Source organism: Varroa destructor, unplaced genomic scaffold (assembly GCF_002443255.2).
Source record: "Varroa destructor unplaced genomic scaffold, Vdes_3.0 BEIS01000001.1, whole genome shotgun sequence".
Taxonomy (NCBI): domain Eukaryota; kingdom Metazoa; phylum Arthropoda; class Arachnida; order Mesostigmata; family Varroidae; genus Varroa; species Varroa destructor.
In genome coordinates this window covers 76,419,038-76,445,688 of record NW_019211454.1, presented here as the reverse complement: position 1 = coordinate 76,445,688, position 26,651 = coordinate 76,419,038, and the positions used below count along the sequence as shown (strand labels likewise).

General features: G+C 36.6%; 2 protein-coding genes across 3 annotated transcripts in view; one reads left to right on the top strand and one right to left on the bottom strand.

Annotated features, from left to right (window-relative positions):
* TM9SF3 (transmembrane 9 superfamily protein member 3) lies at positions 1–26,090 on the top strand. 2 transcript variants are annotated; one of them, XM_086982111.1, is made up of 18 exons: positions 1–185; positions 3,843–3,905; positions 4,700–4,832; positions 5,960–6,015; positions 8,050–8,116; positions 10,127–10,237; positions 10,349–10,473; positions 12,231–12,362; positions 14,145–14,180; positions 14,440–14,573; positions 15,836–15,926; positions 18,772–18,881; positions 19,187–19,276; positions 20,582–20,690; positions 20,941–21,036; positions 23,065–23,231; positions 23,395–23,452; positions 24,035–26,090. In XM_086982111.1, the coding sequence occupies exons 1-18, from the start codon at positions 51–53 to the stop codon at positions 24,050–24,052; spliced, it is 1,731 nt and encodes a 576-aa protein (XP_086838237.1). In that variant the 5' UTR covers positions 1–50; the 3' UTR covers positions 24,053–26,090. The 2 variants fall into 2 exon arrangements, with proteins under 2 accessions (XP_086838237.1, XP_022646888.1); XM_022791153.2 differs by having other exon boundaries at positions 23,376–23,452.
* Positions 19,270–26,651, bottom strand: part of LOC147759112 (uncharacterized) — a 68,984-nt gene continuing 61,602 nt past the window's right edge. Inside the window, exon 3 of the mRNA XM_086982126.1 lies at positions 19,270–20,109. Within this exon, the coding sequence (XP_086838252.1) occupies positions 20,033–20,109 (77 nt within the window). The 3' untranslated portion in view covers positions 19,270–20,032. The remainder of the gene's footprint in view (positions 20,110–26,651) is intronic.

Genomic DNA, 26,651 nt, shown 5'->3' with positions numbered 1-26,651 from the left:
TGCTAAGCGTACTACATTCATTTGCAGGGCGAAGTTGCAAGCAGATCTAGATGATGTCGGATCAGGTTCAGATTGGACGGGCTCCCGGTAGTGCACGCAGGCCAAGGCTTTGGTTCCAGCTAGCACTTATGTTGACGCTCTTATTGAGCACGCATACAAGCGACGCCGACGAGCATAGCCACACGGTTTGTTGATCATGCCCACAAATATTATTTACATTGAGCTTCTAACCTGATAACTGGAATTTTGTTAGGCATACTAATTTTAATTCGAGGCAGTATTACTTTTTATTTATTTATTTGATGCTTTCGTAACAAAAGTTGTGAAAGATACTACTTGTCTTTGAGTGAAATGTATTAATCATCTAAATGTATGGGTACCTATTTTATCTGTTCAAGCACATCCGCCGCAAGGCATAAGCCACTCAGAGTATCAGTCATAGACACATCACAAATAAAATCCTGTAGTCATCAAACAGCACAAGCGTCTGTACGTCTTCCCTTCTGTGTTTTCCGTCTTGAAACGTAGTCCAGCATGGCGGCACCAAACAGATGGGGTTTTTGCTGTGCTAAACGGCGAAGCCAACATTACTGTTTATCTGTGTATGCCTCCTTAATCGGCGTCCGCGGCATAAGAACGAGACAAACTGTAGTAATCAAGGAAATCCTCGTGGACTCTGCAGTAACGTATTTGAGGTCTCAGTTCCAAAAGGGGACCGGCGTATATACACAAAAAAACTACTGCCGGAGTGAAAACCGTTCACGGCCTTCTTTAGCTGCCAGGGCTTCAGAAAATCCTTGACAAAACGTATCTCGTGCGTCATACTACTCTAATTATTATGTTCTCGTAATCTGCGAATGCTCATAAACACGGACCTAACTGCTTTACATTAGTGAAATTTATTGTCAGGTAGATACCAGCAGCCCTACGCTGAAGGACAAGGCCCATCGCAGGCCAAATATCTAAACGTTTTATGCTAATTGGAAGCTCTGCTTCAGGCACAAAACTGTTTCCGAGTTTTGTAATGAGTAGTACAAACATTGTATTCGATTAAAAGAAAGGCTTGTGTTTTGTTCGTTTTGAAAACACCACGTCATTTATTCTTGTGAAAATAAGTCATGTTATCGCTTACGACGTTCTCTCATCTTTCTATCGGATAATATGTGCTTTCTTGTTAGAGGATAGGGGGCTTTGTCTCCAAGATGTCCTCCGACCATATTTCGAGTTGCTGACTCGCGTCGAAGGTAAAGCTATGAGAATGATTGTCCGATGAACGGAAAAGGTAAGAATCCGTCGACGCAAGACTGTAGAGTATGAGGAATACAATAAAACCTTCCATTCGAGATCCAAAAGGGCAACTTTGCAGACCTTTTACGTATGTGGTTTTACGTTATCATTCAGCAGGATCATTTGACCTTGTTTGTTGAGTTTTTTGATGTTGAATCGCCTGGTTGACTCGATACAACTAGGCTTAACAAGTGGGCCGACCAACTACCTGGCTTGTAGAAACCGATTCCCAGTGAATCACATCCTTACAGTCCCACATAACCTTTTTTGAATGTGGATTTGACTGGACCTTGGCCCTTGGCTTCATTTTTGGAGCGACCTGTTTCGATCTTTCGTTTATGTTGACGTGCAGACATTATTTGTTACAATTAGTGACGATTCTGTGCAAGTATTGGTTATTGTGGCCACGTCACACTCGATATTGGATGAGATGTTAACATCCAACGTCAAGCTGTAATTCCCTTTTTGATTCAGAGAGTTCATGAGGTAACTAAGCTCAAAGTTTCTATGTAAAATCAAAAGACTCAAGTGGTAAACAATAGTCCTGTGGATGACGCCCGCCTGTTTATCCGGTTCTTGAGTTATCTGTCGTTGGTTTTCCTTTTACAGATGTTCATAATTAATCTCAGACGGCTGGGTAGAGCTGTGAACTTCGTCTAGGTCCCAGATGCCATTTTTTGGCAAACCGTTCTTGAGCAGTCCTTTCAGCGATAGCGCCATTACTGTACAAAAGGCTAATCCAGGCTGATTTAGCAGTATCTTTCCCGTGATACAAAATGCTTTTTTTTTTTTTTTTTCATTCAGAATATCAATTTTTGAGGAGTTTTGAGGAAACTGCACTCACAACACATATCATTACAACACGCTGGCGAAGGAAGGAGAATGCATAAATAAATAGAAGTGATAAAAGTTTTTTTCAAGTACTTTTCTTTGAATCTAATTTTTGGTGTAATGTTTCCGTATCCGGGGGGTAACCTTCCTAAATTCTATTCACCAATGGAATGTAACCCTTGCCCACTAAAAGATCTTAAGGAAACCTCGAAGCGTCATGCGTGAGACAGTAAGTCTCCAAATTATTATTTTATTACTGTCCGAGAAACAAAATAGTTTTAACTACTATCTTCACATAATCGTTCCTGTAAATAGTCAAAGATATTAGATAGTATATCAGAACGTAGGTTTAGAGCTCTTGACCGAGTCTCAGATTATTTAAGCGAGCAACATGAGATCATTGTGTAAGGCTGTTCTTATTTTGGAATTATTCAAGATTCGATGGTTTTTCATATGCGTTAGAGGTATTCTTTTCCTCAGCTCTGGCAGCCTTAGACGTAATTTTTCTACTTATGCCTTCTTGAAGTAAACCGGTAGTGGGATATGCTTGCCCACACCCTTAAATGCTATTCAATAGAACTTTTTGTCCGAATTATGTGTTGAAAGATTCAACACACGTTCCTACATAAAGGTGATGTTGTGCGAGCGCCCCGTCCTGTTGAAAATAAAATTTGCTATTTACACCAAAGCTCCCCCGAGTGCGTGGTCAAACAGGTTCTACCAGTCAATTCAAGTAACTGGTTCCAGGCATTAAAAAAAGGTCCAATTTATATGGTGTTTTCGCGTAACATGTAGATTTATAGCTGTTTAGTAAGTACAATTATGTCGACTAATTGTGCCACTTAGTTTGAATATAGACTGTTCGCTCCAAACAATTCTACTCGAAAGCTGTGCATCCTGCATACATTCTCTTCAGATACTATTCGTAAAATTGCTTCTTTTAGCCTAGGTAGTTTTCATTAAGACCTTATGTGCTTAAATTTCGACAAGAACATACCCTTCTCCTTCAAGTCGCGTTGTTATTTTGTTCTGGAAAAAAACTGGCATAGCTTATGAACAAAGTTTCGCTACGCTATAGTTTCTCATGTTCAATGGACCAATCCGCAAATATATATATATATATATATATACTGGGTTCGACCTATATGTCGAATGTTTAGGCTTTGTCTTCAGCTATGTTGATGTCTCAGATATGTTTGTCCGATATTCCTCTCTCTCAGTGGGATTGAATAATGGCTATTGGTTTAGCTAGATAACCTTGATTACGCAGCTGTGTGGCTACGCTAAAAATATTATGATCATCTTCAATTAGCGGTCAACAATATCTGAGTGGTCTTCTGAACATCATACATTTTTTTTTTAATTCAGAATGAGCTATCGAGCACCTTACTACACGTTAAAACATTGAACTTGTCCGGCGCTTTATCACAGTGTAGTGGTTACAAAAACATTAATTCTTGGCGTGATACAAGAGCTCGAAAACAAGCGTATGAAAATATTCGAAATAATCCTATTATGTTATTACATTTGTAACGAATATAATAAATATGAGGAATCCAATCGTTATGAAGTGTCGGAAAATATGAAGCATATATGAATATGTAGGCATATACATGAAAATGTCGAAGTCGCCTTAGATGGGACCTCCTGATGAAGACGGTACAACGGTACGTTATAATATTTCATAGAAATTGAACACAATAACCCCTTATTGCGTTTTACAGTATTTCGAGGGAGAGGAAGTGGTCTTGTGGGTTAACACAGTTGGACCATACGCCAATCGTCAGGTAAATATGTCACTGCTCTATTTTCTGAAATTTATTTATGTACTACCTGGAGTTTACATATTTATACAGCAAAATAGTCGACTACGATTGTCAAATAAGATGTAAGGAAAATAGGTTTTTAGTTGCCTTTTTTTTTATAAGTTTTTATTAGGTCAGTATTCTTATTGTGTATCACACACGACGATCTCCCTTTTTTACAGCCTATTGCTAGTATTTTCTTTTTTTTTGTCAAAAGAAGTTTGCTTTTTAGATTGGGAACCTTTTTGAACGGGTGATCTAGTCAGGATTGAAATTTACAGGTTCTCTGCGGGGATTGTTGTCTGATTTGTTTGTTTCAATGTTATAGTACTGCATATATTGATGTTTCAGTCATTAGAGAATCTTCCATTAAATCACGTTTCTAATCCCATAGTGACCAGAAGAATGCACGCTTTTCAAGCTCTGTGGCACACATCTTACGTATAACTTGTCTGGGCCTACTTTGGCGATAGAGTTTATTGCGGACATCTACGGGTATTTTAGTGATCCAACAATTTTCGTAGTTGTTTCGGATCTGGCTCCTTATTCTTTTTTGATTCAGTGTGTTCACGGAAGCCAATCATCAAAATATTTTTTAGCTCCGAGTTTTAATTATTTTGGGTAAGGCTTCTAACCCTGCGTAATGTCACAAGTTTTAGCAAAAAATTAGGAACGTCAAATAGGAATCCGCGAAGCAGAAGTATTAAACGGAGCTTAAAGAAAGATTCTTATTAGCTAGTTTGTTTGTTGTGTCCGTTGTGTTTTTGTGCTTGCAGGAAACGTATTCGTACTTCTCGCTGCCGTTTTGCCCGGGGCCAAAAACAAGAATATCCCACTACCACGAAACACTAGGGGAAAATTTGCTTGGCATCGAACTACAATTTCTTGGTCTTGATATTCGCTTTAAAAGTGCGTTTGCAAACTTACCTCACTGTAACATTGCAATGAAAAGTTAATGTAAAGAATGTATTCTTTTTTACTGAAGGATCGAGAATCTATTAGCCCCATTGCGTTTTTTCCGTTTTGGACCAGCTTATTTATTATTACTAATTACTAATCGTATATCATATATGTTTATAGTTAGAATACATGACAGCATATCGTCGATAAGCCCACACTTTTAATACTTCTTATCATCTGCAAGCAATGGCTTGGAATTTGATGGTCGTAGTGGTACTATTATTTGGATTTACGTCTCTTGTGGACATGCTGTATAAATATACGTTCGCGCACAGGCTCTTTGTTTATTCTTTGGTAGCGTGGTTTCCCCTCGTCTTAGGTCCTTAAGTAGTTTGCATAACATGAGGGCGTCAAGTACAATACATATTAGTACCAACGATTGTATCTGTTACGGTCAAAGATAAGCAGAGTCTGGCAATGAATATATACACAAAGAACCTAAGTTTGATACTGGAGGACGCGCTGAATCAAGCATATCGGTTAAACGAGTCAGTCCGGAAAAAGAAAAAGTTACAAGGAAAAAAAACAGAAAAACTTATTTATTTTATTAGCCGAACACGTCATTATGCACCGTTCATTAACGTAATAGCCAAGGTATCTTCTGATTTGGTTTGCTCGTTGTTTTAAACCATTGACGACGATCACGCTTGTAAGGCTCTAAGCAAGCGCGTTGCATTACTAATAAACCAGTATATTATTATGAAATATCATGCATGATTTTGTCTTATTATGACAACAAAAGCAAGTGTAGTATTTCATTATCGTATGACGTACTACCCTGACATATTCAAACAGCGGAACAACAACAGTGTACTCAAGCTATCTATGTGTTGTGATTGAAAGAACTCATGCATATGAACCTAACTGTGTTTTTATTCAAATAACTTGAGGATTCAAGGGAGTTATTTTATTAGAATAAGGTGAGTTCTTCGAAAAACTGTGAGCAACAAACAGACCTAAAGTTCTATGAAAATCTGTTATGATAATCGATAGTAGCGTAGTTATTTATTTTGATCCTTAATATCTTACCGAGATAAAACCGTTAATGATTACCTTCACTGGCTTCATAATTTCAGAGTCACAATCAAAAGCGCAATACTGTGAAGTTGAGCTTACAAAAGAGTCTTTGAAGGTAAGTTGAAACTATTGTAAATCAGTTATAAATGTACTATTTTTTTTGTTTGTAGAAGCAAAGATTAAAAATATATCAGCAGTTGTTGCATAGTTTCGCTGAAAAATGTGCTAAAAAACGTAATTGTATTAAGGAGCCTATGAGACTAGATAATAGGAGTTGCGAGGAGCCGGTAGCTGATTCCATGAGTAATGAAAAAATTAGTTGTTTACATGTAAGAGAAAGACTTGGCCTATATAATGTATATGAAGCTCAAAAACCGTACATCATTGATACGTAAAAGAATTATGTTTTGATATGAGAACCGCATTGTAAAAGACGCTGAAACTACTTCAGAGTCGATTCAGATTTAGACCTCTGCGTCACTGTAAGTCGCATGTGTCCCGCATACTCAAAGTAGTGCTTAACAAAAGTTCCCTTCTAAGGAGAGCTAAAACGTATCTTTGAATCTGTCAATTGTCGTGTTATTAAAGGAAGATACAGCCTCCACAAAGTTGTTTTCTTAATGATGATAATAGAAGACTGCAATAAAAAGGGCCATATCTATCTAAATCTTATTAAGTGGTCGTCAGCAAACAATAAGATAAATGTGGCTAACTTAAGAGGGCATGTTGACGACAGCGGTCACTACGATATACCAATCGGGATGCAGCTTATTCAAACATACAGAATTTTAACCACATCAATAAAAGACGCCTAAGCTAGCCGATTTGGCAATACTAAATACTACAAATGTTTTACTAAACAATTGCATTTATCCTTGGAAATTTAAGCGAACTTGAGAGTAAGTTCGCGTTTGTCTCGGCTCTGATAGGTACAACAAGTTAGATCTATTTAAGATGGATAAGAATCTCTACGTAGCTTATGGCATAAGCATAACCGAGTATCGTATGGTTCTGAAAAAAATTTGAATTCTAGTGGATTTTCGTAATTATCCAATCACCGTAATGAGTTACACGAAGCTTGTTAATTACGGCCAAGTTTGGCGTCGAAATCGCTTAAAACGCGCCATCCTTCATCAGCGAATACATTCAAAATATTTTGAGACCGCAGGATCTATACTGCCCCGAATTATCGTCCTTCAAATTGTCGTGCTCGTTTACCAACACCAAGTAACATGCTCGCTATTTCTATAGTAAATCTTCTAAAATTCAACTGTGTGTCGATCCGGCCTAATCGCCCTGTTGATTCGTGTGGTACGTGGCACGAACTTCTCACCAAAAGATCTGCAATAATAACAAAACTGCTGCGTCTCAATGCGTGGCCGCTTAACAATAGCTGGCACCCGCAGCGCGTGACAAGAGTACTATGTAATTAAGCCATATTTGTGTAACATGTAAAAAGCTTTACTGTCGCTACAGCTGGCTATTTCTTTACCACGCGTGTGGCAACATAAATTAGGAACACATCACGGACCACATGGCCCGCATTTGTTTGTTACAATATACAATTGCAAGTTGTTGTCGCAATACAGTTGCAAGTTAATACTTAGCGGTTCCAACTGGAAAAATTTCAATAATTGATGGAAGATAAGTAGGTTAACAATAAGTTACATGTAAAAAGAAATACTTGTAGACAACAGTTATTGAAATGTGTTTATTCTCTTATAATATAATCTCAATAATAGCGTCATCAATCTATCACGACCTGAATGAATGGTCAAAAATATCTATTCAAAGACAAATCTTGAACGCTGAGCTAGATGTAGGCATACCTGTTTATTTTGGATTCATTATAATATCAATCAAGATATGTAATCTACCTTATGTCTAGAATATGGCGTCACGTCGCTTATCAATTTAGTATAATGCGCTCGAGTCCTTCAATGCCTGAAATCTGCGAGACGATAGGTTACTTATAGTAAGGGAGTTGAATGTTTTGGAAGTGAGCCAAAGCAGATGCCAAGGGGAAGTCTCTCTTTACGATAAATATTACACATCTAAATTTTTTTTTAAGTAAGCACTCATTTACTGCTGGAAATCATATGGAAATGCAACCGTTATAAAGACCAACGGATTTCGATTCACATTTTAGGCGTTCTTGTATGCCGTGAAGAGCACATATTGGTACCAGATGTTCATTGATGACCTTCCTATTTGGGGTAAGTATGTAATCTAGCATGTCTATATAAATATAGCTATGCAATAAATTCTGTCGTAATAAAAATGTTTTGCACGTATGTATGTACATGGCTTCCTCCTATATATACTGGAGGAAGCCGAGCGACTGATGAAACGTTCAACGGGTTTTCAAGCGTTAAGTGCTTTCTTCGAGTCGGGTTGCACGTAAGTTCACCCGGTTGGTGAATCACCAAAGTGTGCGACCCCTACGTAATATCAGCATTATCCGACACGATGGCGCGTTTGCGACATGAAACTGGGTCAGCCGATCTGCACAATTATCATAAATCTCCCCCGCAATAACTATTATATGTCGCATGAACCAGCAATCCATCACTGAGTACCAATTATCTTTGCGTCGCGAAAAAAAAAAAGAGAGCCGGCCTTTCGCATTTTTTGTTCGTGGCCAGGAGCATCCAATTGTGGGAAAAATTTTATTGGCATGACATAATCCGGAGAGAGATTTGGGTTTCGGCGGGGGAATATACCCGCATCGGCCGGTAATAGCAATACGCTCGATGCAAACGCCACTTTATTCACCGATGTGTTCATTGACCAAGGTAAAGTTCAGCGAATTATCTAAATTGGTATAAACAACCCCATGCAGGGCTTTAGTGACGTTGTTGGGTGTATAGGAGGCTTCTGTTCTCAAGCACTCTAGGTCAAGTGTATGGGTGATGGGTCGATCTGGTGTCTGGGCGGCGGATTATAAGTAATTTGTAGACGTGGAAAATGTTGAGCGGGATGGTATCGGAAAAGCTTTGCAACTGTCATAGAGTGTATAATATAATGTAGAAATAATTATGTGAAACGAGGAACGAAACGGTATGAAGGTTTCAGTTTTGTCTGTTGAAAACAAAGCCAAAAGTCGACTCACAGCACATACATGCAACTGGACTGATTTGAGAATTCTGTATTGATAGGTAACAATTAGTGTGTGTGTATATATATATATATATATATATATATATATATATTGCAACATCCAGCAAGCCGTAGATAAGCTTAGTACGTCAGTTCCTTTTACAAATAGAAATTCTTTGAGGCTTCAACAGCAAGAAAAATTGACTTACTGGCTAAACGTTAAACAAAATAAATTTTTTTAGCATTTTTTACCTTTGTTGATGTTGTGAAAATTTATTCATATAACATTTTAATTAGAAAAAGGATGTGTTATGGAATACTCTCTCAGCTTTTTGCCAGTTGGGCTAAAAAGGTAAATGTAAATTTGAAATTTCAGTTACACGAAGAGATGAATAAAAGATTCAGATGCGGTCATACTTATATATACATTTATGTTTTTACGATTGTGAATGTTGACTAAAAATTTATTTGACATCAATGGTTGGACCATTTTGTGGCGTTTGGAACAAAAATGGGGCAAATGATTTTGGGCTACATTTAGGCGCAACAGAAGGATATCATGATTTACTATTGATATCAAGATCCACAAGTGTTTGCTTTGAATCATTTTCATCTCAAAGAGGCCACAATAGATTTCTTGTCATGTTTTAGGATGAAATATAAAAGCACCTCCCGTAGAGCACAAGCTTAAACAAGGCGCTGTGCGGTGTTATCAAAAATGAGCCAGATATAAGTTTATTTCCTGCAGGCATGTCACCTACCCTATGACCAATCCACGAGCACAAGAAGAGGTGAAATTATCTTCGATAAGACAGCAATTGGTCACTATAAATTTTAGGTTATACTCTATGGAAGCTGCCCCGTTACTTTGCCAATAATAAAATAACAAAACTATTCCAGTTCTTGAAATAATCTTTGTGCGTTAGCTCGGAACAAGCCAGGAACCCCTGTGTTTCAGTGATAGTGTAGTGATGCCGTACGTAATACGTTCCTTTATACCTCTTTTATATCTAAGTAATTAAACTATGTAAAATCGACAGAATGGTGAGCGTGCTTGCGTAGCATAAAGTTATAAACAGGTACGGAAAAAGATATTCAAATTAACATTATTTCGTGTTGGTATCTAGGAATGGTTGGCAAATCGGAACCTGGTGAAGACGATTATATCTGGACACACAAAAAGTTTGAAATTGGATACAACGGGAACCAAATCGTTGACGTGAATCTTACGTCGGAAGGTACCATGCTCCAGCTACTTTAGCTAATTTTTCTATAAATGAACGATTTTTAGCTCAGTGTCAAATGTGGAGAATTTATAATTCCTTATGCATATAATTCCGGTCTCACAGGCATGGAAAAACTGGAGCTGGGAAAAAAACTCAAATTCACCTTCGAAATTGAATGGAAACCCTGTGCTGTGAGTTTTAGGGATCGATTTGACAAATATCTGGACCCCACTTTCTACCAACATCGGGTAAGAGATATTCGATATTTCATAGATCAGGTCTACAAATATTTATGAGCGAAGACGTTCTACCGATTTTTATCTGTTGGCTTTGCTTTACGAAAGTTCTATGTGATAAACGAAGGGTTTGAAAAACCCAAGTTCTGTAGCGCTCGGGCCAGTTTGTTTCACTGTTAACACCCAGTTACGATATAGGTAACCGTTTAGTAATTTCGGAACAAAATTCTATTCTAAAAGTATTCGGCTACAGGTGCCCCGGGTCAAAAATTTGGTAAAAGTTTTCTCGGCTTTTTCAACATCTCGCACTCGTCTGTCTCTAAACCCGAATTGCTTTCCACCGTCCTGTGTCAAAACTTCTTCAATTAATGGTTGGCACTCAGAGTGTCAAAAGAACATGCTTAAGGATTTGTCAGCTATCAACGAAGTCCACTACGATAGATGTGTATGAACGAAAAACTCGAGTGTAGATTGAGTTTTTTTTCCCTGCCGTGAAAATCACAGTCTATTAATATATGTTTAAATAGCGAACAGTTGCCCACGGTGTTGGCCTGCCGATTATTGTGGCAGTCACGCGCATTGGCAACGCTATGCATTTAATTAAGACAGTAATTAGAAGCATCGAGTTGGTCAACATTATATGCGTAAAAAAACAAATCTATATACAAACGTACAAATCGAAAGATAGTCAATACCATGTTGATTTAATGTAAACTATAGTCTTGCATTAAGAGAATTTGCTGTTGTCAATTTCTCAATACGTTTCTTTGCAAATAGGGAGCAATTTTAACAGTGGCGTTTACAGTATTTGTATGTTTTCGAGATTTCCTATTAGTTTTGTTACAGATTTTTGGTTCTAAAAGCTGACCCCCCCCCCCCCGCCGCCCCCCCAGCGTCGATGCGGCACCAATTATGAATATGTGATGAGTCGAAAGCGTATTAACTCAGGTTACACATAGGTGGACGTTAAACTGAAAGTTGTAATGATTGGAAAAAATGTGTGTATTTCAGCTTGGGATTGAACAGTGGATATCATTACTTTAGTATCTTTGAGCTTGTGCACTATGTAGTACGAGTGCCCAAATGTTCGCCTAAAGTCAACTGGTCGAATTTTACTTCTCTAATTCGACTTGTTTCTATTTGCTGCCAAGGCGTTCAATACGTCTTGAAACCTGATGGTTAGCCTAAAAAATGTTATTCTCTGGGTTCCTGAGGACATTTTTTTATCGCTATTACAGCTTATTATACCTACTTAATATCGTATTCTAAGCCTTTCACCAAACGGTATCAAACTTCCTTCTAATTTTATAAAATAGAGTATGAAAAGGGAAGGCCGGCAAATTGATTTTGGACTTTTTTGACTACCATCATTTCAATCGTTCAACCATTAGCAGTCGTTTAAGGTGCGTTTATAATAGAAAAAACTATTTAACGCCCTGAAAGGACACGATCGCACCTTTCCTCACAGCAACCGTCACTCATTGCGAAAACTATTGTTCGCCGAGTACGAGGCTACGTTGGTCTCAAACCACGTCATAAAAACGCTTTCTTTTAATAAAGTGTAATGTACTGATTACAGTCTGAAGCGTATAGCTGTGTAGTGTGCGCAGTAAAAATACATCCATGCATAAGTCAGCCTGTTCATATTTATCATGCTTATTCGAATTCAAAAATCAGAAATAGCATTGAAGTAACGGTTTTTGATCAGAGAGAGTCCAATAATAGTAGAGTGGACTTCATTAATCAGGCTTTTCTATCTTGTTTTCCAGATTCATTGGTTCTCGATCTTCAATTCGTTTATGATGGTAGTATTTCTAATTGGACTAGTAGCTATGATCTTGGTGCGGACATTACATAAGGATTACGCCAGATACTCAAAGGATGAGGAAATGGATGACATGGTAAGGCTGGCGCAAATCATCTTAGCACTCCGATGACAACACTTTCTATATAGCTTTTGAAATGAGGAAGTCGCAATGTGGGTACCTAAAAGAACGCAGTGTATGTGTAGTTTTAAATTTACTGTATATCCTTTATGCGCTTACCTTGTATCGACTTTTTCACTTACTAACCTAAAAACGGCTAACGACGTTATCTCTCGAAGAGATGCGTAGCTCATATTGGAGGTCTTTGTGTAGCAATACATATGGGTCTGTTCTACGGCAGAATAATTGATATGAATTTATTGGTCTGATGAAATGATAAGCTCCTTAAATTAGCTATGGCATGAGCCCTTAATGACATACAAGAAGTCAAAGGTAAAAGAAAATCCCGTTAACCATCTTCGAGCCCGGTTGCAACTAACTGCATGCTAGTGTTGTGTGAAATGTTAACGTCACTTGTTTCAGTCCTAAACGGCGAAGTCGATAAATACGCAATCATTGATATGTCTCCATGATTATCTCATTTATCGGCTGCTATGCTTTTTAACCACAACTTAGTTTATGAGGGCAGACGAAAGTCGCTGAAAGTGAGTGAGTGATGAAAGGTTAATTTTGGTTTTTGTGGTCTTTGAAAAACGACACTGCTAGCCACACAGAAACGAAGAAAGAGAATTGATTTTTCACCCGTTGATAACCGCATTTTATGCTCTTAATTGGGAAAACGAAAGCCTAAGATGAAACAAAAACGTTCACAACGTTATCCCTTATTGAAGTTCAATCACCTAAATCTTAAAACGCATTTTTCATAGTAAGGATTAATAAAACATAGGTAATCATGCTCTAACGGCTCGAATCGAGCTTTTGCAGAGCTGTGAGTCTGAAAAGCGAGAATGAGAATATTACAATACTGCTAAGGGATGACTAATTCGCTTAGTTTGATTTTTCGAAATTATTTTTAATTTCCTTTCTATTCTTTTTAAAATTCCAATTCAGGTGATTCCCACCGTTAATGAAAGATGCAGCCACTTATATAGTTTTCCAAACAGCTGCCAAGGCTCGGACACACGGCCTAGCGTGTACGAAAAGTAGTTACAACAAGTTAGAACAATGGTTAAGACAGGTGGAAAAACTTACCCTTAAGTACATTAAAAACTGAGTTATAAGCCGATTCGTTTTATGTGAAAATAGTTTCTTGTTCAAAGTAATCCACTGCCACTGACATGAGTACAAGTCGAAGAAGCATATCCCGGGGACCTTTTATGTGAGCTTATTATAGACAAGTTATGCGGTCAATTTAACCGTGATTATAATTCTTAAGTTTTTATAGGATATCTTAAGGAACCATTGATCATGTCATGAATACCATTAAACGGTGCTCCATTGGGACTCCACGTACATTTCCTCCTATATTTCGTCCATAAGAAAAACACTCGCTGAAATTATTTTCTTAAACTTTAATATGTATCAATATATAGTATTAAAAAATAAACTGTCTTGGTTATAGTACATCATTTTAGACCAAATGGAGAAAAACTAGATAGCCGATTTTGAGCTAACCTCAGAAATAAATATCTTGAAAACAGGACATGTATGATACTAATTCTTGCTAATTGATACTGTACTTCGTATCACAGTCTGTAAACCTTGGGGAGAGCTATGTTAATTTTTCACACAAAAAACGACGGCGAACACTCAACGAGTGAGAATGTCTGGGTTAACAGGTTTTAATTCTAAATATGGATATTGTACATACCCTAGAAAATTTCAAGACTTATTGATGGACCAGCATTTGTCTTTCAGGAGAGAGATCTCGGCGATGAATACGGCTGGAAACAGGTTTGTATTGACAATATTTTCCTCTAATAAATACATACGTGGCATTCTGCACTCCCAATCTGCCATCCCGATCACAAGTTTCAAAAGCAAGTATTACATACATACATTTTCTTTATGAGCCTATAAAAATGCAGACGTAATTCTTTCTACAGAAAACAAATTTATATATATATATATATATATAATTAAATGAGCTTTAAACTCATAGGCTTGTTTTTAACAAAAAAAAAAACTACATTATTCTGTAAAAATGTTTTAGGTTCATGGAGACGTTTTCCGTCCTCCACCGTATCCGCTTCTATTCACAGCTGCTGTTGGAACCGGATCCCAGTTGGTCGCTGTCGCTTTAATCGTCATTATATTTGCCATTGTTGGAGAACTTTACACCGAACGGTATATAGTTTTATGTGTAAATAATATAATTATTGGGTGTAACATAACGTGTGTTAAGAAGATGAAAACTCTATGTGAACTATAAGTGCATTTTCGAGCTCAAAAACTGTGCCGTGTATGTAAAAAACCTGCTCGACAATGGTCTGTTAAATTCAGTAATGGGATTTTAGGACCAGAGAATACACACCGCCTCGGCTGGACATATGGGGTCAATAGAAACCACCCGCAGTTCCGTAACCATCGATGGACACCGTAACTTTATAGGATTTATGTTATAAACAAAAAAACAAAATTCTCGAGGAACCATATAAATAAACAGTAGAAAGAATCACGGTTCTTCATCGCTTCTTAACGCTTTACACAAAGGAACAGGCAGCTTCCCATTAGTGACAAGAAATGGTACGAAACAGAAAAAAAAAATGCTTAGCTGTAAGAATTAAACTCAGAAATAGGCCAAATTCCATTTTACGAAGACCGTAATTTACGTTTCGTGAGTTTAGACGAGCCTTATACGTCAAGAAATGTTCGACAGGAATAGGGCCGTCAACAAGTATATACCCAGTTGCACTGACTGAAAAAGGGCATCTAAAAAAAAACTATAGATAAGATTTATTGATTTTTCGCCACAATAAGTAAGTCGAAGTGGGGAAATTTGTAAAAGCTCTACTAGAAGAGCTCGAATGGAAAACTCTATGCACCTATTATATTCTGCGAACGTCGCGCCTATCGCTTTTAGAATCATTGACTAATCAAATTAGTAACCGTACATTTTACGATAAAGGTTTTAAAGCCTGAACAGTGGTAGCAAAAGAACAATAGATATTTTTTATGTTAAAACTTGAGTAAAGCGTTGCATTTTTTGCTAAAAAAAATGATTAAGGAAATTGTATATTACTTTTTCTTCGTAGCACTTTGATCCTTATGGTGTTTCTATACATATGGAAATATTCTAATATTCTATATATATGGAAATAGTGATACTTAAATATATCAATAATATGTACTACCTATATTTCTATTTTGTATTTTATGAAGTAATATCTAAAGGTTTTCGGAAGCAAAGTACGTATCGAGTACTAAGCGCTGTAAATTCTATTATATATGTGCGCGGAACAGGAAGTCGGTCGTTCTAATAAGGGTTTTCGAATTAAGATTTCTATTTTCAAAGCCTATCAATTAATTTACATAGGAATCGTATTTTCAGATCCATTCCAAGTGTATTACTAATAAGCTTTTACTTGTCTGCGCGCTAAAATTTGCAGGGGTTCGCTCTTATCTACAGCTATCTTTGCGTATGCAGCTACAGCCCCGATCAACGGATACTTCGGCGGTAGCCTTTATGGAAAAATGCAGGTTTGTCCGCTCTTGTTTATTACATAGCGGTTTGCTTTGTATTTAAAAGAAAAGGGAAGCAAGAGTAGACTTCAACTTTTGAAGCAGGTGAACTTACAAACATAATATATGTCGTTCATTCTGGATAGCCGGATAAAGCTTGTCTTCATTAATAGCATGTACCATCCTAAACATTTCATTTCGTTTCCAATTCACTCCCACGTGTGCTACATTTTTATACTGTAAGTAGCATTTTGAAACGAACTTTGTTTATTCGAGAAATTTGTTAGTAATTTAATAATAATAATAAATATACCTTAAAACGGAAAAAAAATCAGTGCGTTCTGGCCCATTACAAGGTGAGCATATTTCTTAGAAGGCTTCTGTATATATACGAGTTAGTGTTGCTCAAATGCGTTACATTCAAAAAAAAATTTTTGGCGAACATTAATTTTGGGCGCAGTAAAAATAAAGTCCTTGAGAAAGGCAAATAGACGTAACAAGTTTAAGATTAACCGTATTTAGATAATTCTATTGACAGTTTGTATTCTGCTCTCAAAAACGACAGTTTATTTCTGCATGAAACAAACAAATGTATCAAAATAGCTTTTTACGATATTTTGATTAATTTTCGAGCCTTTTATCTCAATGGAAATTTTTTTGATATGCCTCATAGATTTCTTCTTTAAATTTTTGATAAACCACATGAGGACTGCCAGTTAATGACGGTTAATTTAGGGCAAAGAAGTTCCCAACCTTGTGGGAGGTCTATTCAGCGAGAAAAGATCGCATAGAAGCTGATTTCCACTTAAATTGCAAAAACGAAGTACTGTTTTCAGCCTCGGTGAGTTTCATTCTAGAAAAAACGTAGCTGTTGGACGCATTCTTGGTTCGACGAGCAGCCCGACAAGCTTTGACCCATACTCAATAAAGTACCTTGCGTGTGTATAATAGGGAATTCGAAGCACTAGGGGGCTGTCTAATGTGTAAGAAAGTGAATGCCTTTTAGAAAAAAAAAAACAACAAACCCAAAACGGCGAAGAACAATACGTCGTTTTTGGAATTTAACCAAAAATAAGCTATTATACAATATATTCACGTAGGGCAGACCTTTATCAAGGTTACAATCTTCCCTTTTCCCCAAATCGATAATCTGTGTTATTGCCAGCTTTCATCCGGTTTCTGCAATTTAAGATTTCCATGAGGCAAGATAAAATCATTCTCAAAAGAGTTTAGATTTAAAGTACCTGAAGATATATTAAAATAGTTCAAAAATCCATTTTGACACATCTGGATCCTTTATATAGATATTAACGGTCGTCTTGATAAGCAGAATATTAATTGTCGATCGGGTCGTCCATATAAGCTCCAACGAGTGGTCATACTCCTCTTTTTTGCATATTTTGTACTTATTAGGCCGTTTTGAGCCCTGGCATTTTCATGACTTTTAGCGTGTTATCAGCCCAAAATTTAAATATTTTCTTTATTTTTAATATTAAAATAGGATTTTTCTGTATGTAGCGTCCTTAAGTTGCACATTAAAGAGCTTACGTCTAACAACATTATTTAACTGATAATTATACTGATTTAATAATTATACTTAACAAAAATTACCGCCAGGTATATGCAAAAAATGTTTTTCAATAACTGTCTATTGAATGTAGTTTTGAAAAAGATTTACAGAAAAGTACAGATTAAGATGCCCGATTATGTAAATATACACATATACCACACTCAGTCTATTTGTCTAGTCATCGGTCCTCGCCCCACTTATTTGTGTTTTGTGTGGGATGTCCAACATGTTATTCTCAATCGTGTTTAACGTTTTTTTTTGCTTTAGGCATTTGACCTCTATTACATGAATCCCTGCTTACATCAAAAATTTCATGATCATCTTCGACCGGCAGTCAGCAAGACCTAAGCGGCATTCTAAGCTATACATGGGTGTTCTTGTACCCAAAATGAGCTCTTTTAGCTACCTAAACCCCTGGTAGTTGAAACCTAAAGAGCTGATTCAAGCATTTAGCTTGTTTAACGTATATTCATGATAAAGGTTACTGATAAACATAATACTTACAAAAACGCTATCATAATAATAAAAAAAACAAGAGTTAGGCAAAAAACAAATGTGCAAAATAATCCTAATACCTGAAAATTATAATAAACAGAATACATACAGGAAATCTGGTATGGTCCTATAAAGCCAGTGATCTGGCGCACTCATGCATGCTCGAAGGATATGAGGTAAGCTTGTTTATTTAAACAATTGCCTCAGATTATATAAAGTGAGAAATCTTGTAGCGCGGGGTACCCAGCCGCTAACGGCGCGTGGCTTAAAAGTCCACCGGATTGTTTTGTAATAGCTTAATAATTTGATACAACAGTGTCTTCTAGAAGAAGCAAAATCTAAATTAGTATGCCACTTGTACCCACAAAACAAATTAATAATACGCTTGCACGGCATATAACGTACATACTTTTGCGATACAAAAAAAATAAGCTGATAAAAAATGTACTACAAAAGAACCAGGCATTCATCAACAATCAACTGGTGTTTTAGGACTAAAGCAATAGGTTACCTCTCAGAGGTGATAAAGAGTTGTTTGAATAAGCACATTACCCAATGCAAATTAACCAGCGTACTAATGGCAATGATGTTTACTGAGAGTTCATTCAAAGCATTGTTTAAAGCCAAATTTTGTCTTTGAGGCGTCATGTGGAGTATCTTTTATCTGAGAGCACTTGAACTAATTTTTGCGAAACAAGCTAGCCCTTATCGGAGAAAGTCAATCTGAATATTACTGTTTCTAAATCGTTTTGAATCGATATCGTTTTCTTATTCATACGTCTTGTCATGGATATCCAGGGTAAACGTTGGCTTCGTCAGATGCTGGTCTCCGCCGCGGCTCTTCCTGGTGCCGTCTGTACTACAGCATTCGCGGTTAACTTGATCGCTATATATTATCATGCCTCCAGGTAATTTTTTTTTCACCGTATGGTAAGGTTGAAATCTATGTAATAGTTTGTGTGGAAATGTCTCATATAATTTTCTAAACAGCAATTAATTTAGGGAGTTTTATACCTGTTATAGTTTTCTTGGTCTGGACGGTATAATTTATTATACCATCGTGCCATTAATTATACTATAAACATCGTTGATAATGATGTAAGTTTTTTTTATCTTTCTCACGACAACAGATCTATTTAACTATAAACTGAAGATTTATTGATAATTATTTAATTTTGTTGTTCTTAACTTTTGTTTCCTGGTGCGTTTCTAGGGCAATTCCGTTTGGCTCAATGGTAACTGTGCTTTCGATCTGCGCGTTTATCGTTTTGCCACTCACATTAGTCGGTACAATACTTGGAAGGTAGGTTTCATGCAGAATCCAACGATTTGTGTCCGTGACGGTGCAATAGTAATGTGTTTATAGATTCAACTTAAGGCGCATGAAGTGGTTTAGGTTTAATGTGCGGTATATATATATGCACTTCGCTCTGTAGTAGGACACAAATTTAAACGTCTAGACATAAAACTCTTTTTTTTTTTTTTTTTTTTTTGTTTGAACGATTCAATTTGGTACTTCTGCTATTCGGATTTTCTAGACATCTAAAATACCTGGAAGCATTTGTAGTTCTCAACAAAGCTATTCTTCACCGATACTGCATCATATATATATGGATACGCAAAAGTAACGTTATAATAAAACAGCTTCTGAGGAATATTTTTTTGTTGAACTCCCACCAACGTTGAGACAAATTTTAGAGATAGCTTTGTTGGTCCAAAAATTTCACGCAGTCCAGCTGATTCATGCGAGATCCCCATTTATTCTATTTCCATAGTAGTTTATTTATTGGCAGTCATCATTTTAGTTTTACCTTCTACCCGTTACCCAAGTCCAAGGTAACCGCTGGAGCAAGGATCATTGTTAATGGACGCTAGAAGCTTCTAGTTCTCATTGGAATTTGCAATAGTTTGTTAAGCATTTTTAATACAGATTTTTTAGCATTTTTTGTGGAATTGATATGGTATTAATCAGCTTCTTATATCAGCAGTGTGTCACTGCAGCAGTCCTTATGTTTTGATCTCCGGGATTTGTATCACCCGAATCAACAGTTAAATTAGCTCAGAGAAGTGACACCCGGCAGACATTTGAGCAGGCTGCATTACGGTAACTCCTCAAGGTCGAGCCGATCGATGTTGCTGAAAATGTATGCGCACATACAACCCATAACACAAAAAATCCTTAGTTTTTCCATATCAATAAGTAAATTAAGGGTCGTTGTTGCCAACACTATTAAAGTTGTAGAATATTAATGCGTGCACTTAGTTAAGGGCTCAGGCGCATCATCCCTCTAGGAACAACTTAATGACGTTTAGCAGTGGTTATCAGAGCTGCTGGATCGAGTTCGCAGCCCTTTCGGAAAGCCATTCAATAGCCAAGGCATCCAGCGGCGAGAGGTTTGGTGGGTCAATCGTTACCCAACTGTTAATTAATTAAGTCTGGCAACTTTGGAAGATTGTTGACCCCCCTGTTTTTCTGTATATTGAGATAAAATTTTAAATTAGTATGTGCCGCATGAGTACGATTACATCTCACCTAACCATACCGTTCCAGGAAATACCGTTCCACTAAGGAGATTGACTTCATAACATAGTTCTATTCATGTTGCAGAAATCTTGGTGGAGTTGCAGCGTTTCCGTGCCGCGTCAACGCGGTACCGCGTCCAATCCCAGAAAAGCGATGGTTTATGGAACCGTTTGTGATTATCGCCCTTGGAGGCGTACGTATACAGTTAAACTGTTTTAGAGCTATTTTTTGGCGAAACTGTCTACGTGTCTCAGTTTTCCTTTTATCTTAACAATATTGTATATAGTTCTATGAACAGAACAGGTGTTAGGATTCCAAACACTTGCTTGTGACAAAAGAATTTTTTATAGCATATAAACAGGATCGATCCTGCAAGGCAGGCGTCATATCCAATCTGTAACGAAAACGCTTACTACATATTTATAAACATCGTATGTTTTCAGGTGTTACCTTTTGGCTCTATCTTCATAGAAATGTATTTTATTCTTACATCGTTTTGGGCTTACAAAATCTACTATGTTTATGGATTCCTTCTACTCGTAAGTATGTTTTAAACTCTATTGCGATTGAAAAGTGTGCGCAATAGTGTAGCATCAATGTAATTTACGAATTAGATACTTGACGAAAATTGTTGAAAGAAAATGTGTCATTATTTTTATCTATTATTTTTATTAGGCTTGGGTTTACATTATCTAAAGCTTGATTATTTAATCAACCGTCTTCATTCCTTTGGGTAAATGCATTTTTATTTTGTCTATAAATCCTACATAATCTGCCAATTTTTTCTCCGGCATAGGTTAATACAGTCTAAATACAAAGTAATTTCTCATAAGTACCAGTTATGACGCTTTACTTTTTAAATAGGATTAACCCGTAGGAAGCTCGTGACGGAGTGAAATTAATCATTTATTGTAAGGGATATTTCAGCACTGTAAAAAGGCAGTCTCACCTGTAACACGGTGGAATAAATTTCGCATATATTACGAGTAAAAAGAATGATACTACCTGTATAGATCATATATAATTGTGTGGTCATTGGAAATCAAAAAGTTACATAAGTTAAAAAATGTGTAATGGTCTGTAAGGAATCGAACTTAAGACCTTATGATTATGAGTCCAGCACATTAGTCTCTCCGCTGCTGTGGCACATAGATCAGCGAAATCTGGCTTGTTTATCGCGAATTATTCCTTCATATCATTCTGGGGATCATTTGGCACAACTGCGAGTTAGTTGACTATAAGTACCCCAAGAGCATTATCTTGACGACATTAGTGGTGTGGAAATTTGAAATATTTAGAAATAAATTCATATACGTGAGAGGCAGTACGGAACGGAATCAGAAGATGGAAACAGATAACGCATCTATTATATATATATATATGTATTACTAAAAGCCTGTGTCTGTTTGTTTGCTCGATCCAAATCGATTCCTCGGATCGGATCAGGTTGATTTTTAGCGGATCGCTAGAGAACCTTCCGAAATAAATTGGTCGGTTCTTGCAAAGTTTGCACCTTTTTTGCAGTGTTCTCCTACGAGATGTCTCTGAACTGGAAGGGCTAAATTGGCAGATTTTTTGGTGAAATTTTTGTTGAAAAATATTTTTACGACAACGTGCTGGCCGTTTATATGAAGCTCTATGTACGGGCGAAAATCGTTCTGATACCAAAAGAAAGCTTTTCAGCTGAATTAAAATGCCATGCAGATCTTTACATTCAAATCTCAGTTTTCAGATTCAAAAGGACGAAGGCCTCATACTGCCTTTTATGCAAGGGTTTTTTTTATTTAACGCCAATAGATAGATTTCGATGAGTTGAATAAATATGCAATGCATGAACCTAAAATTGATACTTTTGAAAAAAGAAAATTGCGAAAACTTTGTTGGTCGTGTTAATTTCCCTATGTAGCAGTCGAGTGAACGTACATTTCGAGCGGTTTTTTGAACGAATTTCTAATAAATGTCAATTAGAAGGTTAAGACGGAAAGAGTAAAGATGGTTCTCGCGCACATTTCTCCCTGGTTAAGTTTCAGAAGAAATCGAAAATGGCAATAGAAAAAATGTAGATATTTATTATGGAACAAGTTTAACAGAATATTGTTATTGGTGATATCCCAGGAATAGAGTCAATATAATAAAATCATTATCAAATGTTTATCAGATTCCTATTAGTAAAATATGTAACCACTTATTACAAAGAAAAAGATAAAAAAAATATTAAGTCTTGGTGGCGTTTCAAGAACACGTTCGATCTTCTGGAGAAGTTGACCCTCCTTAATAAATCTTTTATAAATCCGGGAATCGTGAAGGCAAATTAGACCAGTCTATTACGAGTTGAACTATGAATTCTTTGTAAGCCTTTCAAGCAGGCAGCTTTTTTAGACGGTCGAGTTCGGTCAGAACTGAAGCTTGAGTTCAGAATAAATGACCTGTATGCCACATGGTGCCATTACCTGACCTTGAGCTTACGTAGCTCTAACGTTGCATGTAATGAAATCTTTGGATATACAAAGTAGATAGAAGTATCTTACTATATTTCAAATGTCGAGCATACGTACGGCTAACCACAGGTGTTCGTCATCCTATGCGTTGTGGTGGCATGTGTTACGGTCGTATGCACTTACTTTCTACTTAACGCGGAGGACTACCGCTGGCCTTGGACGTCCTACCTGGCAGGAGCTTCCACTGCCGCATATGTATATCTGTATGCCGTGTACTACTTTTTCTTTAAGACGAGGTTTGTATCTATCTTTTGAAACAATTGGGACTTTGAAGGATTTCTTTAGAACGTCAGGCACACCTTTATGTATATGTCGTTGTTCTAAGACATGTTAGAAAAGTTCGCGATTATAATTTTCATATTTAATAATATACATTTCAGAATGTTCGGTTTGTTCCAGACAAGCCTTTATTTCGGCTACATGGCACTATTCAGCCTCGGTATTGGCTTACTATGTGGTATGTATGCAAAACCTCTTGGACGCGTCTAAATAGTCACAAACGCTCCTAAAATTATCGTTTATCTTCATTCAGTTGACTAATTCATATACTAAGTACAGTGATTTATCCCGCTTTTTTTAGTGTGCTAGTTTAAGCAATAGATTTAAAAAATTAAAAAAGTCCCCTCGTGCCTAAGTTAAGTCACAGCATCGCTGCACAGGCATAGAATTTCGTACCCTATTCTGACTCTGAGCTGAGGAAGGACAAAGCAATCCTTTCTGTCAATCAATCACATGTACTAGTGCAAAGGGTTGTTTGTCTGCTTCAATAAAAGTGGTACATTCCATAAAAATCTAATTATCGTGTTACCCCATGAAGCTTTATACACAACATTTCTCTTCATATAAATTCTTGTGTAGTGTGAGCAACTGTGGCAGCCTCTTCTACTTTATCTTTTCAGTTCATACCTAAAATATTTACTCAAAATTAAAAGTATTGATGTTAAATTAAGGTTTTTTTTTTATAAGTAAAAGGAAATGTAGCACCAAGATGTACTACTCATGTTTGACATTCTTACCCTATCGATCTAAATATTAACAGGTACAGTCGGATATCTAGCGACAAGTATGTTCGTTCGGAAGATTTATTCTACTGTCAAAATCGACTAATACTGGGCAAAAAGCACAATAGCATGCAGACGTCTTTGGTGTCTATCCACCCCCCGCGGGGGTTGTTCCTAGCCTATCTAACACGGCGTCGTTATTATGACGTTCGCAGTGACAGCGGGATGATCAACTTACTACTAAAACCATTTTATTCATACTTATGTTTTCTTCACATTTGTATTTGGTACACTGTAAAACTAGAGAGTATTGTAAACAGCAAGTGAATTTTTCGAAATGGGAATGAAGCGTTCAAACTTTGGTCAAAATCGTTGTATCAATAGGCGTTGTAGATGTTTACATGGCCCTCATTGCGGTTATCCATGCTTCTTTGAACCTAGAATACGCTTCTTTTCATCAAAACCCTTTTGAATTTGCATATACCATCAATAAAACGTTGCCGTTACTTAGAATTTTATTATTATTACCAACGTAATTTGCGTAGTTTAAGTCAAGCGATCTTTAGTGTGAGTATAATAGTCTACTGTGTCCCATCGGCAAATAAAATAAAAGGGTAATATTTATGCGGGACGACATGTCTATTACACAGAATTGTTAGTTCCAAAGAGTTTGGTAGGCGAGCAATAGTAATCACTGCTGCACATACTGAAAAGCCGCCACATAATTTTGCCATAATTTTTTGTAAATGATGTATTCGTCAAGTTTGTTTAGCAAATGATACTGTCAGCAGTATTTCCTTCGGAAACTGTATGATGGTTTAGATCGGTCGTTTCGATACTTCGATCAAAAAACACAACTGAATATGCCTATCTCAAACAGATATACATCCAGAAAGTTAGCCAAAATTTGCCCATAGGTCTACTAGAACCAAACATTGGCCCTAATATTTATTGAACAGGAATGTAGTTTAAAAATAATTATACTGATATCCTTGATATATTTTCGAAAAAAACTGGGTGGTGGCAACCTAAATGAACTACCGTAGTGTTCTACAAGCATCACCAGTGGTGAGAAAGTACATCGAGTTGCTGCCGACCATGGTCTCAGTCTTTTAGAAACATCACTAAACAAGCGTTTTTTAAATGAAGCTCCTTAATAATTGGATATTACGCTCAGAGATTAACGAGTTCGTATGAACATCTCAAGCGTAAGTATGAGATGCTATTGTTTTTCTCTATCTATACGACAGTGCTTTATATGCATCGTTTAATTTATTCTATATATTGAAAACTCAAGAGTTTACAAGTTTTGCTTCCAAGTTTTTTTCATTTCCCAGTTAAATGCTTCCTAATGATCTGTCAATTTAAATATACGAGGTTTTGAATATTCGCATTAGCATTCAGCAATTTACGGAACTTGATTTAGGGCTTTTTACGGCTAACTTTATTCCCATTATATAGCTATTTTTCCCAACGGTAAAACGACCTGTGCCCCACTTCGTGCAACGAAATTGAAAACAACAAAGTCAAACGTGTGGTGTAGCTAGATATGGTGAGGACAAATCGAAAATATAAAGAGTAGATGCGACAAGTTGTGAGTCTCGTAGTGGGTGTAATACTCCTACCCCCTCTCGCTTCCGTTTCTTGTACAGAACTTACTAGTTGAAGGAGAAAGAGTCATTTGTAAATAGTAACGTTGAGCATGACTAGTGAAAATAATATTTACATCAAAATGATGAAAACAATACATGAGAAGGTTCGACCTTAGCGAATGTACACCAAAGCGCGGTCATTTTTAGGAAATGGTCGGAGCAAACTATTTCTAAGCATGATATAAAATTAGGTAACGACCATGGATTAAATGTAGTGTACATATTGTGGATCTACGGAACAGATTCGAAATGAATAATTATTGACAATAAATGGATTCCACAATCAAGACTTGACGGCTATTGTAATAGTAATAGGCTTATTCAAACTGAAGTGAGTGGTACGCTACAGAACAGGAACAATGGAAATTTACTATATTTTAAAAATGGTTTGAAGTGTGACATTTTCAAGCGTGTAAAAGGTAAATAAAATTAAGTTGATGACGATGACGTTTATTTAAACTTCGATAACATATATATATATATATATATATATATCTATATAATCGATAAAAGTGACTGTTCTATTTATGCAACAGGTATATTAGCATGTTATTAGTTTACCACTGAATTTTTTTACTCTTCAGTGTCGAAATGTGGCACTTTCTCTTTGTACGATTACAGTTATACAGGTAAAGGAAGACACTTTCAGTATTTCACACATGCACCTGACCGGCCTAAGGAGTTCAACTAAAAATCTCTACTTATGTTTCAGTGGCGGTAAATCGCAATACATCGGTTGCAAACAACGTTAATGAATAGTACTTAGCGTGCAGATTCTTATTCTCTAAAATAGACCGATAACTCATTGCATGCTATAATTTTATAAAAAAATAGAACCAATAAAAATATTTTACATGGACTGAGCATTGAAAAGTATTAATTTGCCAAAAGTTTTTACACGCCAATTATGAAACAAGTTGACAAAGACACAAACTTAAAAATTCACGATTTTTTTCCATTGAGAGCATCGTAGAAGCCTGTAGAGGACTTCTAACTTATAAAA

Bases quoted from the DNA above. Each gene is read 5' to 3' on its own strand.
- TM9SF3 (XM_022791153.2), top strand. From the start codon at position 51: ATGATGTCGGATCAGGTTCAGATTGGACGGGCTCCCGGTAGTGCACGC. The intron at 10,238-10,348 runs GTACCATGCTCC...CCGGTCTCACAG, and splicing joins CGTGAATCTTACGTCGGAAG to GCATGGAAAAACTGGAGCTG. The intron at 19,277-20,581 runs GTAGGTTTCATG...TTCATGTTGCAG, and splicing joins GTCGGTACAATACTTGGAAG to AAATCTTGGTGGAGTTGCAG.